Here is a 19,033-nt window from a genome sequence, read left to right on the forward strand (position 1 = left end):
TCCCATCCCCCCTTCTATAGCACCATCGCCACCTTCTGCTCCTTCACCTTGGTCCATCCTTACCCGCTATCGTACCATAACCATTGTTGATGCATACCCTACTTCCTTATGAAGCTGGCTACCCCTCCTCTATAGCACCTCACAAGCCTCTACCTCGTTGGCCGCCTTTCCCATTCGCTTTGGTTGGGTCAGACCCTGGTCCGTGCAGGGTTTGACCCTCGTTCTCTATAAACGTGCACACATGATAATCTAATCTGAAATATGGCGAGAATTATCTTGTAATGTTAGCAATGTGATTAGATATAATTAAATCTTCCTAATCCCAACGGTCTAATATAAAGTTTGTAAATCTCCCTCCATATTAAATCATTATTATTTCCCCTTTCAGTGACAATCACTCAACCCTCCCTCCAAAATCACTCTACCTTTCTGCCAAAAAGCTCTCAATCCCACGCAAATCCTGCTCCAACCCCGACGCTCTCCGCCACTAAAATCATTCAGATGAAGCTCTCTTGTTGATTTCCACGCCCTCATTGTCGTCGAGATGGCTGCAACTCCAGTTTCGCCGCTCGCGCCCGGATTGCCATGTGCTGAGCCCTACATCCGATCAACTCCAAATCTCAGCCACCGCCGTTCAGTTTTGTTCAATTCCGAGCCCAAGCACTTCAATCACGCCTTCATTTCGCACAATGTCATCTCCAAGCACCCACGGGCATCAACTGCAAGTCGAGATACTGATTTTTCCAGCGACGGTTCTTCCACTGTTGCAATCACAAACGATGATGTTGCCGGCTCGACTGTCTTCGTAATCCGAGCGAGAACCAGAATCGGGCTTCTAGGGGTTATTACTCGAGTTTTCAAAGTGCTTGGTCTCACAGTCCAAGGAGCTTCAGTTGAGTTTGAAGGGGACTTCTTTGTCAAGAGTTTTCATGTTACTAGCTCTGATGGTAAGAAGCTTGAGGATGTTGAAGATCTTGAGAGAATTAGGAAGTCATTGATGGAGGCTATTGATGGTGTTGGTGATACCTCTGCCGGACTCAAGCAGGCCGGCGGGAGAGGGGTGGTGGTGAAGAAATCAGTATCGGGACTGGAGTCTTTGGGAGAAAGGAGAGCAAAGGCGGAGAAGATTTTCGGATTGATGGATGGATTTTTGAAGAATGATCCGATGAGTTTGCAGAAGGATATTTTAGATCATGTGGAGTACACGGTGGCAAGGTCCAGGTTCAATTTTGATGATTTTGAAGCGTTTCAGGTATTATTCTTGGGTGCCTTTTTGGAATCCTACGGAAAATTTTCTCGATGTTTATGGTTGATGATTGTGCAGGCATTGTCTCACAGTGTAAGAGATCGTCTTATTGAGCGGTGGCATGACACGCATCAACATTTTAAGAAGCAAGATCCAAAGCGCCTATATTTTCTTTCACTTGAATTTCTTATGGGTGCTTACATTTTCAAAAAGTCTCTGTTGCATTATGTGTGTCTTTATTTGTCAGCAAAGCCCATATCTTCATGACTACCTATTTTTGATGCATGAATTATTTCCTTTAGGTCGTTCGCTGTCCAACAGTGTCATCAACCTCGGTATTCGAGATGAGTATGCAGAAGCTTTAAGCCAACTTGGATTTGAATATGAAGTTTTAGCGGAGCAGGTCTTGAAAATTTACCATTCTCTGATCCTCTATTTCATATTCCATTGGAAATTGGAGTAAAGCCCTCTTTTGTCCTCTTTCTGCTTGTGCTGTTTTTGCACGAATTTGGGTCTTGATTGAAAGTTCATTGTTGAATAGGATGAAATTCTAAGAATGAATTATGAACTTGTAACTTTCTATATATTCGATTTCATCAGCTGTATCAAAGATGCTGGCCAAATATACTCCAACATATAACAATTTCCTATAATGAGGTGAACTGTGCAGGCACAGACGACAAACACCTAATCCAAGTTTAATCGGACAAAGTCAAGTATATGTTCCAACACCACCCTTTTATTGGGCAACCCTCTTTTCAGGATCCATGATTTTGGAGATCATTGAATTTACATATATGTATTCATGCACCATAGTATTTGATGGGCATATAGGACGTTTGACACTATCAAAGCTCTCATGAAACTTGGTTATGTCATAGGATTCATGTGTTAGTTGGTGATAATGATGAACTGTATATGTATGTTAGTTCTGTAGTTAATGTTACATCTTATTTATTTCATTTGGCCATTCAAAGGTCATTGTTAAGTTGTTTCACATTTCATTTGCAGGAAGGAGATGCAGCACTCGGTAATGGTGGCCTAGCCCGACTCTCAGCATGCCAAATGGATTCTTTAGCAACACTGGATTATCCAGTTTGGGGGTACATGATTTTAACAGAGTACATTCAAAGTAAAATCGATTAGTAACATGTCAATCTTGTCTAACTAAAGTTCTCTACTCAATTTACTTCACATGTTGGATGCTTGAAAATCCTTGTCTCCTCAATTTATGAAACAAGTTTCCCACTTATGCCTGACATTGTAGTAGAATTTATTTAGCAGAATAGAAATTTTTGCATGGTGCAGTTGACAACATCTACTTGTGTGTAGGTATGGGTTACGCTATCAGTATGGTCTATTCCGTCAGGTTATCGTAGATGGATATCAACACGAACAACCAGATTATTGGCTGAACTTTGGAAATCCTTGGGAAATAGAGAGAATACAAGTTTCATATTCCGTGAAGGTGAAAACACTATTACTGTTTTTAAGATATTCATTTAATGGTACAGAAACATTTTACCGATTCACCTTGTCTTAGACTTCTAAACTTTTGTCCCATCACTTGATTGAATTCCTTATGAATAAGTTCTATGGCACGGTTGAAGAGAAAGCCTCAAACGGAGTCAAGTACAAAGTCTGGACACCTGGAGAAACAGTGAGTTTATTTTTCATTGTGATGACTCTAAGTTATGAACTTATGATCAACCATCTATTTCAGTGTTTAGTTATTTATTAATTGTTGCATTGTTAAGTCTCTCCTGTCTGTGACTGTCACGAATTTGGGGTGGCATGTGTAAAGTCCGATTTCTGGAACTCTTAAGTAACAATTCAGTTACTGGAATTTTAGATATAGTCTTTTAATGACAGGTCGAAGCCGTTGCTTATGACAACCCAATACCAGGTTATGGAACACGGAATGCCATTAACCTTCGACTATGGGCTGCTAAACCAAGTGGGCAATATGACCTGGTAATCTTGATTTTGTTCTACTCATAATTGTATCGTATACTAACTGACAATCTGCAAAAATTGAATGAATCTTTTGGTGAATGGCTGTGTGTTCGCCATGTAGTTTTACTTCCGTCCGTGATGAGGTGACGAGAAACATCAATAGGATATTGTCATGGTTTTACTGTGTGGCCATAGTCACATCTTGTGCAATAAATCTTATTCGAGAATCAGTTGTTCCATTATGTAGGATAGTATACTTGAAGACTGATCTAAAGTTCATTTCTCCACTCTTGAAGAGTCTTTTATCTGAATAAATTTTTATTTATGTATTGCTCTGAGCTTTGATCATTTATTTTTGTTTTAAAGTTTTACCTTTTTCATTGTATGGTTGCTGATGACTTGCCAATTGGACATAAATTTCAGGAGTCATACAACACTGGAGACTACATAAATGCAATTGTAAACAGACAGAAGGCGGAAACCATAAGTTATGTCCTGTATCCTGATGATCGTTCTTATCAGGTCAAATGCCTATGCTGATACTATTTCCCATTTCCTGTGTTCTTTTTTATAAAAGGAAAACTATATTTGTGTAAATTGTTGAAAATATTTATGTTGTATCCTTGGATCTTGAGTTTCTCTATTACATTTGAGTTACCAAGAGTGGTGCTTCATATATGGCGCTTTATTTGAACACACTGCCTCAGAGAAAAAAAAGCAAGGAATTTTTTTGTCCTCTTTGGCCCCCTCGTGTAAAAATGTCTAGCACCACCCTGTCGACCATGTATCCGTCAAAGCAGTGGCAATACTTATTTCAGCCTTTCGACCCCAGTCATACACCTACTTATGCCAATATATAGATCATTTTCTTCATTAGAATTGGATCTGATGTTTCTTAGTAATGGTGCTAATCTATTTCAGGGGAAGGAATTGAGACTAAAGCAGCAATACTTCTTTGTTTCAGCATCAGTGCAAGACATCATCAGGAGATTTAAAGATGTTCATGACAACTTTGATGAATTTCCAGATAAGGTTGAAATTCCTAATTTTTCACCAACGATAATGATAGATGATCTCTCTCATTTTTCTTGTGTTCTCATATATACTAGCTATTTATTTTGATGGGAAAAGGAAAGGTTACTTAATCTCCTTATTGAAATTGTTCAGTCTGCTTTTTATTATTGTTGGAGTTATTTGGTTCTACTCTTTGGTACATTGAATGTTTGCTAGAGCTGTTATCCTGTAGGCAGCTTGACCGCTGAAAGGAAGTTTATTAGTGACTGAAGCATAAGAGCTTCTGGTTTTCCTACCTTATTTTTCATTTTCTATTATTTTCTGCAGGAGGCTCATGATAACGTGCTTAAATTCGTTTTTGCAGGTTGCTTTTCAGATAAACGATACTCACCCATCACTTGCAATAGTTGAGGTCATGAGAGTGCTTATTGATGAAGAATGTTTAGATTGGGGTAGAGCTTGGGAGATAGTATGTCGGGCATTTTCTTTCACAACTCACACAGTAAACACTGAAGGGCTGGAGAAAATTCCTGTGGATCTAATGGGAAGTCTTCTCCCGCGTCATTTGCAAGTGAGTTTCTTTTGCAGCAATACTGGTTTCAACTTCTGTGTTCCTTTTTGTTTTTCTTCTTTTTTTTCCTTGCATTTGTTGAAGTTCGAATTTTTGTCTTTGATTTCTCCTCCCCACAAAAAAATTAAATGACAGTACTGATATAGAATATTGAGTAAAAAGCATGCTTACACATCTTTGATTTCAGATAATGTATGAAATTAATCATCGTTTCATGGAAGATTTGAAAAGAAAGATTGGTCAGGACTACAGTAGACTTGAGCGGATGTCAATTGTGGAGGAAGGTATTGTGAAGGTAAGGTAAAGAAGATGGAATAAGATCATTCTAGCATTATGTGTAATTTGCATATACTTTGATTAGCGGATGAATAGAAAAACCCATATTACATTTTAAAATTCATCATCATGCTTGGCAATCTGAATCTCAAATATAGCATGTCCAAGAGGTACCCTCCAATTAAGAGATCATCTGCATGCCTTCAGATTTTATAGTTCATACAAATAAAGGTATTATAATTCTCCTTAATGGCAATAGCATTTTGTAGCAAATGTAAATCCCAGTGTGTCTTTATCCTTTTACTTACTTCTATTCCATGGTTTTGCATCATGTAGCTACTGTACAGCTTATATCTTTCTTTTGGGCTGACAGAGTATCCGGATGGCAAACTTATCAATTATTTGCAGTCACACAGTCAATGGAGTATCCAAAGTACATTTTGAGTTACTTAAAACAAGATTATTCAAGGTATGTTAGAGAATTATCACAAAATTTTATTTCCTTTAGGTCAAGTTTTGTATAAATGTCGAGTAATATTGTAGGTTTTGTCCAGAAAATTTTGCCAATGAATTAATTATTTTGAATGTATATTGGAGGTTACCATTCAAAAACAGTGGCTACTGAATGCTGATATTTTTACTGTATGATCTCCCATGTCGGAAAAATATCAAATTTCCCGACCGTAGAAACTTGCTAGGTATATATGAAATGCTCTACGTAGCATGAACTGTCTTATATCATGTTGCACCTTTACACCAATGAGATTAAAGGGTATCAAGGGGTAAAGCAACCTAGTTTTTATCTGTACTAATATATTTGTTCTCCCTTATAAATGGAGCTCCACTCGGCAACTCCTCCAGAAAAGGCTTCCAAACCATTGTGATTTGACTTGTTGATATTTGTTTTAATGTATAGATAGCTTAAAGTCATGCTGAACATTTTGTGATACATTTCAACGAATTTAAAACATATTAATGTAGGAATGCAGCACAAGGGAGGTTCATCATCAATAGTTACCATCAAATTTTGTTTTTCCTCCTAGAACTTTTATTGCCTTTTTCTAATCCATGTCACCCGTTTTTGACTTTGTAGGATTTCTATGACTTATGGCCTCAGAAGTTCCAGTATAAAACAAATGGAGTAACACAGGTTACTTTTTAGATGGTAGAAGCACAAGCTTTCGACATTCTATATCTTTATGAAAATTCATATAAGCAAGGCTCCCTTTTCAAGCTTTGAGGTGCTCCGAAGGTCCTGAATGCAAATGGTTTTTCAAATACTCAAGAATTTTCTGACAATATATTCTACATGCAGTTCTGCTTTGCCTTACGTTGAGATCAACACATTATAAAACCTGGTGGAGAACTAATCAAATTACAAAATTTTCTGTTTATCGTGATCTGTGAATCCTGAACGTACTTTGTTTCTTTTCTCCTTCCTTAAACCATTTCCAATCCCAAAACTAGTTCTATTTTACTGCACCATTCATCTACCTATAATTTAGCAATTCACTTATATGGCATTGTTACACTTCTGGTGTGTTTAATTCTCAGAGAAGGTGGATAGTGGTGAGTAATCCTGGTTTATGCTCTCTCATCTCAAAATGGCTGGGGACAGAAGCATGGATCCGTAATGTCGACCTCTTAGCAGGTTTACAAGAGCATGCATCAAATCCTGTCCTACAACAAGAGTGGAGAATGGTAGTGCAATTTCTGCCCTAGACACATACTCCCTCTGTCCCGCTTTAGGAGTCCCGGTTGATCAATTTTGGGCGTCCCGCTTTAAGAGTCCCGGCTGAGATAAATTAATATAAAATGCCTACAAAGTGTTAAAAGTGGGTCTCAACATCCACTACAACTAATTAAAAAGTGTTAAAAGTGGGTCCCAACATCCACTACAACATTTATTTATTGGACACTCAATTAAAAGTGGGTCCCAACATCCACTACAATATTTATTTATTACACACACAAACAATTTTTTCTTAAAACATGTGCCCGACTCAATCGGGACTCCTAAGGCGGGACGGAGGGAGTATTACTTAATGGGACTAAAAATGTTGTTTTACCATGATCTAATGTAAATCACTTTTGTGTAGACAAAGACAATTAATAAGATGAGGCTTGCTGACTACATTGAAACTTCGACTGGGGTTAAGGTTTGAGAATATTAGTGATCTTATATGCATTAGTTTTCTTGGTTTTGTTAATTCTATTACTTTTGACTGAACTCTTTTTAATAGCAATTGTGGCTGTATCTTGACTTCAGGTCAGCTTAGATGCAATGTTTGACGTCCAGGTAAAGCGTATACATGAATACAAACGACAATTGCTGAATATACTTGGTATCGTGTATCGATATGACTGCATTAAGGTATCGATATGACTGCATTAAGCCTTTTATGCTGAATGTTTTGAATAATTTGTGAATATTGTTTAGACCTTTTGTGTGACTAATAGGAGTAATATGTGATGACATGGTCAAGAAGATTATCTATACAAAATTGGAGTGGCAGATCTGTAGATTCTTTCAAAATACTACATGATACTACTTGATTTTGTTGGAATATATAAGATATTGGAGGAGTAATTTAGTTTGGTGGAAGTATTTGAGAGGAGAATGGGTGGAATATGTAGAAATGGTTTTAGGAGATGTTTTGATATGGGGAAGAAAGGAATACTCAATTTCTTCAAACTTTCTCAACTTCTCCCACTTGTTCAACTTCACAAAATGGTACAACTATGCCATATTTATAGGCATGCATCTCATATTCTAGAATTCTCTACTATATCTAGGTTTTTCTCCATAAAAATCTAGATATTTTTCCTAACATTATAGGGAATTCTACTAAAATATCTTAATATTTTAATACATACTAATTCTAGAGAATTCTCCTAAAATATCTAGATATTTTAATACCTACAACTAGATAATTCTTCATAATATCTTCATAATATCTAGATATTTATCATATCTAGATAATTCTACTACAAAAATCAAGTTTAATTATTTTTATTCCAACAGATTTTATCCTTATATGAGCTTAATAATATACTCCGTATTTATTTATTCATTTCTTTGTTCGGTAATACTTGCATGTCGCTAATAATCTCCTTGGCTGGACACAAATGATCGTCATTTCACCTTTTTTATATATCTTTTCTTGTTTAAGAATATGAACAAAAGTGACAGAAAGAAGGTTGTACCCCGTGTCTGCATCATAGGAGGCAAAGCTGCTCCTGGTTATGAAGTTGCCAAGAAAATTATTAAGCTATGCCATGCTGTTGCAGAAAAAGTTAACAATGATGATGATGTTGGGGATCTACTCAAAGTGGTATGTCAATTACTGCAATTCTTTGCTACCTACTAGGTACGAGGGTCTTTTGCATGCCATCCTCATGTATACTCATTCTTAAAACTTGGCAAATAAGTTCAAATGGATCATATTGTGTAAAGGAAAATTATTGCAAGATGCTTTGTAATAAATGCAGTCAAATTATTTGTTTTATCTATCTCTTACATGTATCGTTCATGTGTCCTCACTTGCATCCCCATACATGCATAACATACAGTTCATTTTGGAACGATATATTAAGCAGATGGAGAAACTGTTTCTCGCTGTTAAAATTCTAAGCTACATACTTCTCGATTTACATATCCATGGCCAAAAATGTGTAATCAATTGCTTACTTCCTATAAGAAAGGCCATTAGAAGTATGTATTCAATTCCTTCTTCCATTCCAGGTTTTTATCCCGGATTATAATGTGTCTGTGGCTGAACTTGTTATCCCTGGCAGTGACCTTTCACAGCATATCAGGTTTGCTGCACTATTTCCATATTTTGTACGGCGTATATATTATCGAATTATATCTAATTCTTCTCATAACTTGTTCAATTGAAATCTGAAACAACTGGACTGTACAAAGATAATCCATTGATAAAGTACAAACTAATTTCAGGGTTTGATGTGCATGTGCTAATATAAGGAAGGTCCGTAATGGGTATTTGAAGCTATGTCTAGAATGTCACGGAATTCACTACAGGAGCATGGTGCAAAATAAAGAACATGTTTTATTTCTGTTGTTCACCTCACATGAAAAACTGCAGTAAATTAAGAGATTTTTGTTTTGTTTCACTTACTCTATGAAAGCTATTGAAATCTTCAAATGATGTATTTTTAATGATTACCTGTATTGGGATGCTGTTATTAGTTCCCCATCTAATGTTAAGAATCTTAGTTACTTAAGCTAAAACACATACTGAAAATCTGAATACATCCGTTTTGTAAGAAGGCACGTAGATCAGACTTTCCTGTGAAAAACTGGCCATGCCTTCATGTTATTCTTGCACATTGTGTTTGGGCATCAATTAACAAGAAGAGGCTAGATTTTTCATGCATTTATTGATCTATATCTGATTCGTTTGTAACTTTGTTAACATAGTATTTTTTTTCAATTTACTTGTTTTCAGATTCATTTTTCAGACACTAGCTGCATGTGTTTATATAAATAATCTTACCCGATAATTTTGTGTTTTTTCTCAGTACTGTTGGGCATGAGGCGTCAGGAACTGGCAGTATGAAATTTCTCATGAATGGGTGCTTGCTATTAGCCACTGCAGATGGTTCCACAGTTGAAATAATTGAAGAAATAGGAGCAGAGAACATGGTATGATAAGCTATATGGAACTAACTTCCATGTTTAAATATGTCTAACATCTTTAGTTTCTCATTCATCTGTATCTTTTCAGGCTGTGAATAAGCTGACGTGGAACATAAATCATGGGTCATAAATATGCTTTAATAAATAGAGCTGCAACTTAGAGTTCTACCAATAAACTTGTCTAAGGAATTGCATGTTTAACTGCTGAAAATTATCAATTTGTTGACCTTGGGGTTGAGAATTGAGACCATGCTAGTGAGTTTACTTGCATGGTCTTGATCAATATGATATTTCATGCCACCAAGAAACGTGAACCCTTTGTAGTATCTATTTCGATACTTGCAATGTTAGTCAAGTTCTTCATTGTGTTGTATGAGCTGATAGATGCTAGGGTCCTTTTTATTTCTCAGTCCTGCAAACTTGGACTTGTGGATACCTTTCAAGTGAATTTACTGCTTAGTAGTATCAGCTTGTAATGCATGAATAATAATAAACAAAAAGGATAAAACAGAGAAAGGGGTAAAATAACTGAGCTCATAGATTGCATCCCTTTGATTAATTTTTCATAGAGATCTGGAGAACCTAACCATTTTCTCATTCTCTCAGTTTCTTGTTGGTGCTAAATTACATGAAGATCCACCATCGGGAGATAAACCTGCTCCAGGAGTATCTATTCAATTTATTCGAGTTGTAAGGTAGGTAGTATGCACAACTCTCTGTTACTTAGTTTTCTTCTGTGATCCGATGTTTCACCCCTCGGGTCCGTCTAACCATTTATGCAAGTGACTTGTTTTAGTACCATCTCTTCAAAGCACCCTAATCAAAACACGAAGAGAGTATTATGATGCCATTCTCGTGATGACTAGTGGAATGAATCTTTAGTTATTCTTTGCTAGGCGTGACTCAACTTTTTTATTACTTATCAAAGTGATGGTTATTTTGTAGTATGGTTCGCGATGGTTATTTTGGTTTCAAAGAGTACTTCAGTTCACTATGCGACTCTCTGGAGGACGACAAAGATTTTTATAAGCTCGGGGCTGATTTTACTAGTTATCTTGAGGCTCAGGTAACTTTGTGTATTCAACACTGCATCGAGTTTCCGACTGTCAGTTCTAAAATATGTCTTTTCACTGGAACCACATTTCTACAGGCTATGGCTGATAGAGTGTTTGTGAACAAAGAAAAATGGACTTGCATGAGTATCCTTAGCACCGCTGGTTCTGGGAAATTCAGCAGCGACCGAACAATCGAAGAATATGCCAAGAATGCTTGGGGTATTGAACCCTGCAGATGTCCCTTCTGATCATTCTTGCTCACTTCTTCTAAACCTTTCTCTTACCATTTTCTTCAAGAAAAAAACTTGTCCTCATCTATTCTCAACATATATAGTGCTATATACTATTTCTTCTTAATTCCATCCATCGCTAGTTTGATTTACACAGTTTTTTTTTTTTTTGTATCTATGACCTTGGCGACTATACTTGAGCGTGTTAAATGAAAAAATTTGATTGAAATGTTCAAATTTTCCATTTATTTACTCATCGTAGAAGAATAATTTACAGAGTAATGAATTTAATTCAAGTGATGATTCGTATTTTGGAACTGTGTTTATTTACTTGACAGGGTACAAACAACCACATTAAATGCCTCGAATTTTTTGGTGCAAAGAATAACACATGAATGGGTTGGGAGGTAAGGGGCAAATTTTTAGACTCTCGATGACCTGTATTTATCTCAAATAAATATCGATACAAATTTTTATGGCATCTCATTTATTACCTTTACCTAAACAACCTTACATGCGAGTGATAGAGATGTATCATGAATTTTCTGCCTACTTTTTTACCTTTTCTGCCATCTTTCTATCCAATTTTTTGATACCAAATTTACATTGGAGACTTAGTTTCTTCCTAGCATGGGAAGCAGTTTCTTCCTAGCATGGGAGGATTTCAAGAATTAAATGGCACATGTTCGTACAAAATGGATAATCAAAGATGTAACAATGATGAATCCATCCAATTCGATATTTTATTTTCCCTGGGAGGCATTCGGAAGGAATTGAAATTGAATAAAAGATCGATTTGCTCATTTGCACATAAGAAAAAGGTTATCTCTATTTTGTAACTACGATAATTGGGAGTAGATGGTAAGGATGAGACTAAGAGTAATGACAACGCCACGTGCACGCCGTTGCAGAACACCGAGCACGACGTGCACATAGTATTAAAGCACGCGCCATGCCTCTGACCTCGTCGCCCATTAATCAAAGTGCATGTTGCACACGCGCGGGTGCTGGAGTTAAGTGTGAAAACTCGGATTAAATTAATTTTTAAAATTTTAATCCACCCTACTTTCATAGTAATAACTTGTATAGCATTTAATTCAATAGTTGCATCCTATCTATAATCTATCTATCTATCATATGATCATATCCACACAATGGACAATACGAGTTGGGAGCAGAAGCTCCACGCGCTGACTCACATCCTAACCAGCCCAACCCACGCGCCGCCGCTCCACTCGCAGCTATTCATCGCCACCCAAATCCCCTGCTACCTCAACTGGAACTACCCTCCCCTCCTCTGCCGGCGCTCATCCTCATCCCCTCCTCCGCCGCCGCTCATGAGATGGGCCTTGTCTCAGTTCATCAAAAGGGGGCGAAGATTAGGGTTGCCGGAGACCTCTTGGCGGTGCAAATGCCCCTACCAACTGCCTCCGCCGCTGATTTTGGCGAAAGGGGTGGCGGCCGGCGAGTGGGGAGAAGAGGAGAGGAGGAGATATGTGAGGTCCAGATTGAGACGGAGAAGGCTGGTGAACGATGTTAATCCATTGATTCCAATTCTAGTTCCTAATCTCTTGGTGCTTTTACTTTTGTTTTGGGTTCCCATTTCCCTCCAAGATAACTAAATTTTTGGTGTTTTTAGCTTCATATCTTTTTCTATTTCAAGTTATGTTATTGTACAAATAAATTAATAATAATGTACTTGGAAGAGTTATGTTTATGTATGCATTATACTAGTAGTACTTATCAGAGTGTTCGATTTTCAAGATTGTATCCGCAATTAAATTTCTAGTGCGTTTGGTCCATAACATAATCATGAGATAATTAGTCATAGCTAAACCACTTACTAAAATAATTTCACAACTCAATCCTAGATAGTATTATTTTATCTTGGAAACCGAACACTACCATCATTTATCAAGGGTGGATGATACTAATGGACTCGAGCTTTGAACACAGCATACCAATATTCTTGAAAAACTCGATTTGGATGTAGAAGATAAAAGGTCAAAGGTAGGACAATGGACCAAACATGAGTGGAAGACATAAAGGTGCACAATGAAGATTAATAGGGTTGAATGGTGCAAAATTATTTGTACACATACACATCCCACCTATATCATGTGCAAATTCAAAATAGATTAGCCCTGTATATTAATGTATTCCACCGAATGTGAAGATATGTTGTTGAGGACTAATGCAATATTTGGTGTTTAGTGAAAGGCACTAGTGACATTTAACCAACATCTGCGCCTCATAATTAGTTGATTGGGTTGTGGAAATTTTTTACCTAGAACATCATATTTTTCTCCATATGTCAGATATAGAGAAAAGAAAAATCTTTCAAGATATCAATCTAAGTGATTTGAGTATTGAGTTTCTGGGTCTTCCCATTTTCTTTTGTTAGAAAAAAAAATAAATGAAATATATTGAGGATATGTTCCCTATACCGAAAGAAGAAAGATGGGTCCTTTTCATTTGGGAGTTTTATTTTTTTTTTTCAAATTGGCTGGCTTTTTTTAAAAAAAATACTATATATTATATTATGATGGGTAAAGGGGGAATAAAATGAAAAACATTTAAAAAATATTTATTTTATGAGGAAAACTCATAAAAATACAAATTATAGGCATGTGACCAACTAAAGCGACAATAGTTTGAAAATTAAATACTCCGTTCCAAGGAAACTTCATCTAACACACGATGGCAAAATTCAAACTCATTAAATACGTAGGTAGTAATATTTCTCTAATTTGGTGAGTAATATGGATAAATAGTTAATAGTGTGTGGACCTGATGTGTTGATAGGAAGGGGCAACTCTTTGTGCTTTTGTAGTAGAAAACAGACAAGCAATGAACATGCTCTTAGAAACGAGTAGACATGTAGTATCATTTAATTTTTGACTATGACTACCTTAACCAAATGCACAGACCATAATGTTCAGTTTAATAAAGCTTCTACTTCTCGACAAAAGGACTAACTATTGGAAGTGTTATTAAGTCATTTGTTAAATGTAAAAATGTACCATATTATGTTACAAAGTTTGGGCCTTCCGTTGATTGCGTCATGATTTTGTGTTCCAACACACTTGAAATTGTTGAAATTTTGTGAGCCAACTATATTACTACAAATTAAAAACTTTGAAAAAATTGTAGGAGTACAATAATTGTCGTTTATTAATTTGTATAAATCTTACTTTAGGGTACGTAGGAAGTTTTATTGTGTATTTTCTCCATATAGAGAGGAGATAATTTTGTAACAATAAATTAAGGGGGTTATTTTGCAATTTCATTAAAAAATTAATTTTATCCGATAATCGCGCAAGAATTTCGCTAGGCCCAAGAAAAAAAACAAAGCCAAATGTGATTTCATAAAGTGTTTGACAAATTGGGAAAAGGTTGATTGGTCAAACACTTGCTAATTAATTGAGAATTGGTAATTTGATTGATTAACCAAAACGCGCCCCACTACTATAGACACTTAGACATAATTATATTATTTTGGTTTCGATTTTTTGTGTTTTTGTAATTACACTAAATCTAGATTGACGACAACGTGGTGTACTCATACGACTTTATATTATAAAAGAATAAATAGTCCAATATTGCACCTCCCCACAAAACTCTTCTCATCAGAATGGGAGGAGAGCTCGAATAAAGTGAATATCAAGAAATCAAGATTTGTGCATCTTGGGATTGAAATATAATTCTTTTCAAAAACAATCATAAATAAAAGTAGTTGATCTATGTATTAAGAGTCACAAATATTAAAATAGATGTGCAATATTGAGATGTAAGACGCCATCAATTTATGCATCCCTTGATTATACAATTTTTGACGTTTTCATTATGTGACATTATTATAATTAATTACCGCCACATGCAATTCTTGAAAGGACGAAAACAACATAAAGTGGCAGTTGCTAACCGGTAATAATGCCTAATTCATTGAGTAGTTGAGTCGGATATATATTAAATATGACCGAAATAATTAATGGAAATATAAATTTTTTCGAATTAGCCCAGCGGTGATTTTTCCATAATAGCACCAAACATAAAAGGGGCAACCCATCGAATTAAAAGTCATTAAGTCAGAATTATAAAAACATGGTTGAAAACATTTATTACTTGAGCTCAAATAAGAAAATAAAGTAGACGGTTGTCTATGGAGACAGATGGGGTTGGTGGAGTTGGTTTGTATTCTTTCAACCATCATTTAACAGGGCAGAATCAGATGAAACATTAAGGGATAATTTTTAATTACATCTAAAGCGTACGTTAATAATAAAATTTTGAATAGATTTTCGATTATGACACATTAGTGCCCAACAAATTTATATATCCCAAATCTAAAATTACTCAGTCTTGAATGCATACACTAATTTTCATCGTTAATTTTTAGTCTAATCAGCAGTCTAAGCAAGTACAAAATTCGAACGTTTTAGATTGAATTTTCTAATGTGATAAAATTTTAGCCTAATTACTATATACCCAATTAGCTAAAATTCAATAAATAAACTCAATTGACATTTCTACTGGAATGAGAGATCCCACTATATATGTTGTGTAATTAGAATGAAAAAATTAATTTAAAAATGATAACTAAACGTGCAATTTGTGGTAGTGGGGACCCATAATTGTTTAGGGTTGATATAGGCATGCATTTTGTAAATGAGTGTGGGAGGCCCCCATTAAAATAAATTCCATAAGTGTAGAGAATAGTTTGGTGCAACCCTTAATATTTGAAGATGGCACATGGTTAGTGTAGGACTATAATTTTCATGTCCCACCCACTCCACCCACAATCCACGCATGATTATTCTACTCTATTCCATTCACCTTTCCCTAATTTTTGGAATTTAATTTTTTATTTTGAGTAATTTATGGAATTATCCATCTTAATGCTCAACGCAGCCGAATAAAAATTCAGTCTTTTGATAGTGAACGGAGTACAAATCTTAATTACATTCTTTACTATAGTATTTTAATCTAAAAAATAGCTTATTTAGACATATCTCGATAAATACATAGTACTAGTATTATTTTACTTACCACTGCAATTTGCTGTCATTTGTGAATTCTGTCGTGACGTGCGAGAAAATGGTCTTTATTTAATATGCATTGTTTTGTATATTGTTGGAAAATACTATATTTGATTTGTAATGCCAAAAAAGAAGCCTATCACACCAAATTAACGTACCATGATAACGAGGTCTTAATTAGCATACTAAATTAGAGTAGAATATGCAAATGAAACCGATCATTAACCATAGGAGAATCTGTGAAATAAAGTGTGATAGTTTTCCTTTTCGCACCATGTTAGTACTCCTAATTAATAGTTCCCCATATGCCTGCGTATTAGTTATATTAATGACATGTTATTTTCTAATTTAAAAATATCTAAAAATACGATCCAATTCCATGGACAATCCAATTATGCCTCCTTCTTTCTTGGAAAATTACAGCGTTGATATATAGTATTATCCTTAATTATACATATAATAATGAAACGTGAACTTTTGTGGAATGCTTGTTTCATACATAACCATATTTCATACTCCCACATAATAGTTGAAGTTATTGATGGTGCCCATTTATTTACTGTAGAGGAGTGCTGACAGGCACAGATTTAAATAATGGTCACTAGAGACGTAATTATAGCAATAAATTCAAGTTCGGCCAAATTCAAGTTTTGAATTTATTTGCAATTGTTCTACAATGTAGAAATTCGATCCCTTACATATTTTTAAATAAAACGATATCATTTTTTGAACGAATAGATTACATTGTTTAATTGACCAGTGACGTTCACATATAATTTTTCAAGTGACATGTCAGATACAATTGCACATAAGATATTCGATATGGGCCATATCATGAACAAATATAATATTTATAATTTTTCTGGCTAATTTTAAATTCATGACACAAAACAATATTCAGACCTAAAAAATCGTGTTTTCATTCAACTATTTATCACTGGAAATAAGAGTTTAATACAGTAATTCATATATGTGAAAACTATTGGGACGTCTATACTTTATGACCCCATTTCCATTTTCCACTAAATCAGTGGAAATTTATTAACACTCTCACTCAAACACACACAAATCTTCCCCTCTATAAAAACACACAAACCACATCTACTTCACAACACTATACACACACACACTCTCTTAGTCTTATCCTCGTGGCAATGGCTTCCCCTGCCATGAAACTCTCCCTCTTCCTCCTCCTCTCCCTCTTCTCCTCTCTCCACACTCATGCAAGAGAAAGCCAATTCTTCAACAAAATCCCTAGCACCACCACCACCACCACCACCAACACACAAGTCCCCACCAATCAACAAGACCCCACCTTCCTCCCCGACAACGACAACAGCTACGGCCTCTACGGCCACGAATCCGGCCTAAACCCCCCTTCCACCACCACCGCCACCGCCGAAGAAGAATTCAAACAAACCCCAAACAAATACCTCCCCAAGAACTACAACCCCGTCGCCTACGTCACCCAGCCCGAATCCGACCTCAACGACTCCCCCGCCTCCTTCACCAAACAACGAACCTTCTCCACCAACCCCAACAACAACAACAACAATTACTACAACGCCGACCAGAACTCCTTCTACAACCAGCAGCAGCAAGAGCAAGAGCAAGAGCAAGAGCAGACCGAGTTCAAAAGCTACCGCAACCCGGCCTCCAACAACAACAACTTCTACTACAACGGCGGAAGCAGCTTCAACAGCCAGCCGCAGGGGCAGGACAGCGCCTTCCAGCCGCAGGGGATGAGCGACACGCGTGTCATGGCAAACGGCAAGTTTTACTACGACACTAACTCAGAGAGCTACAGCAGCAATCACCCTTATGAGACCATGCGAGGAGCTCGCCCGCAGAATGAGTTCAACAACAGAAATTTCTATGGAAACAATGCCTATGAATTCAACCAAGATCAGTTCCAGGATGATGACAACAACTTGCCTTGATATTTGATTAAATCCTTTTAATGGTGTTTTTAAGTTATGGTGTTTAGTGAAAACCAAACGCACAGATATTTATTTTTCACAAAGTGCTGTTTTTGCGGTTTAGTGTTTTCTACTACTTCTACAGTTGAACTATAAAATTTTAAAATAATTGTATATTTCTGGCGTGGTTAATTATGATTGCTGGCACCACTTTTTCTAAAGGTTGAAGACATACCAAAAAAAGTGTAATGATTTGATTGATAAATTAAGGTTAAAAGTAAATCTTGTCATAGATCAAGGGGGATTATAATTTTTGTCAAACGAGTTGAATTAATTTCGTCATTTTAAAAATGGAATTGACGATGCTCATCAATACAATTCAAAATAATGGATAGGTGAGAGAGACTTTCAAAATATGTGGTGGCATTAGTTTTTGTTTTTGCACTTAGACTTGGTTTTTCCCCAACTTCCAAACTGATTTTTGTTGCTAGTTTTTTGAATTTTTTTAGGGGAAAATTGTGATTGTCATTTGAGGGAGAGTGAAAGAGTACATAATCGCTTTTAAAAGTAAAAGTATGTATAGTTAGTACAAGTGCTTTCTCCAAACAATATTGTTGGCTACTTTTCTTTTTTGCTTTTGTTCCCTTCTTTTAATTAAAATAGAATTCATTGGAGAAATAAAAACATTCATACATATCTGCTGTATTTATTTAAAATCGTACTTGATTTTAAGTTTTAAACTTTAACATGGGGTGCCAACAAGAAATTTATTTACCAAAATTAATGATCACAATCCGTATATAGCCCTTTATATTAGTACCAAATTAAAGTAATTCCTTTTATCACTTCAATTCTCCCGCTGATGACGGCCGACGACTGACCAATCTTCATTTACACATTTCAAGATTGCTTAAGTTTCTTTTTCTTTTTCCCTTTTTCTTTTTAACTGTTTTGATTTGATTTTCTCAATTTTCCAACTGAAACTCTCTTATTCTATTTTAACTCTTTTTCTTTCTTTTGACTTAAAGAACCATGGAATTTGACTTTATTACAACAAATTAACT

The 19,033-nt window shown here is 35.8% G+C and overlaps 3 protein-coding genes across 6 annotated transcripts; all 3 read left to right on the forward strand.

Moving 5' to 3' along the window:
* The first annotated feature begins 393 nt into the window (after positions 1–393).
* LOC125213621 (glycogen phosphorylase 1-like) lies at positions 394–11,143 on the forward strand. Of its 4 annotated transcripts, none has more exons than XM_048114270.1 (22): positions 394–1,252; positions 1,325–1,439; positions 1,549–1,649; positions 2,258–2,349; positions 2,579–2,714; positions 2,838–2,906; positions 3,119–3,220; positions 3,626–3,724; positions 4,124–4,234; positions 4,581–4,787; positions 4,975–5,082; positions 5,437–5,532; positions 6,157–6,213; positions 6,618–6,764; positions 7,163–7,222; positions 7,333–7,437; positions 8,237–8,398; positions 8,809–8,882; positions 9,609–9,732; positions 10,333–10,421; positions 10,672–10,792; positions 10,877–11,143. In XM_048114270.1, the coding sequence occupies exons 1-22, from the start codon at positions 545–547 to the stop codon at positions 11,027–11,029; spliced, it is 3,036 nt and encodes a 1,011-aa protein (XP_047970227.1). In that variant the 5' UTR covers positions 394–544; the 3' UTR covers positions 11,030–11,143. The 4 variants fall into 4 exon arrangements, 2 of the variants coding, with proteins under 2 accessions (XP_047970227.1, XP_047970228.1); XM_048114271.1 differs by having other exon boundaries at positions 7,333–7,362; XR_007174968.1 differs by lacking the exons at positions 10,672–10,792; positions 10,877–11,143 and having other exon boundaries at positions 8,289–8,398.
* A 983-nt stretch (positions 11,144–12,126) lies between these two features.
* Positions 12,127–12,728, forward strand: LOC125213626. Its single transcript, XM_048114275.1, has one exon. The coding sequence runs from the start codon at positions 12,166–12,168 to the stop codon at positions 12,631–12,633; it is 468 nt and encodes a 155-aa protein (XP_047970232.1). The 5' UTR covers positions 12,127–12,165; the 3' UTR covers positions 12,634–12,728.
* Positions 12,729–17,144: 4,416 nt separating this feature from the next.
* LOC125213625 (protein E6) lies at positions 17,145–18,145 on the forward strand. The gene has a single exon (XM_048114274.1). It carries the CDS (start codon positions 17,205–17,207, stop codon positions 17,988–17,990), a length of 786 nt encoding a protein of 261 aa, XP_047970231.1. The 5' UTR covers positions 17,145–17,204; the 3' UTR covers positions 17,991–18,145.
* The last annotated feature ends 888 nt before the right edge of the window (positions 18,146–19,033 follow it).

This window comes from Salvia hispanica, chromosome 3 (genome assembly GCF_023119035.1).
Source record: "Salvia hispanica cultivar TCC Black 2014 chromosome 3, UniMelb_Shisp_WGS_1.0, whole genome shotgun sequence".
NCBI classification, from domain to species: domain Eukaryota; kingdom Viridiplantae; phylum Streptophyta; class Magnoliopsida; order Lamiales; family Lamiaceae; genus Salvia; species Salvia hispanica.

What these genes read in the sequence shown, in the direction of transcription:
- LOC125213621 (XM_048114270.1), top strand. Translation starts at nt 545, where the DNA reads ATGGCTGCAACTCCAGTTTCGCCGCTCGCGCCCGGATTGCCATGTGCT. An exon ending in AAACAAATGGAGTAACACAG is followed by an intron (nt 6,214 to 6,617) that starts GTTACTTTTTAG and finishes TTTAATTCTCAG; the next exon opens with AGAAGGTGGATAGTGGTGAG. An exon ending in CTAGTTATCTTGAGGCTCAG is followed by an intron (nt 10,793 to 10,876) that starts GTAACTTTGTGT and finishes ACATTTCTACAG; the next exon opens with GCTATGGCTGATAGAGTGTT.
- LOC125213626 (XM_048114275.1), top strand. Translation starts at nt 12,166, where the DNA reads ATGGACAATACGAGTTGGGAGCAGAAGCTCCACGCGCTGACTCACATC.
- LOC125213625 (XM_048114274.1), top strand. Translation starts at nt 17,205, where the DNA reads ATGGCTTCCCCTGCCATGAAACTCTCCCTCTTCCTCCTCCTCTCCCTC.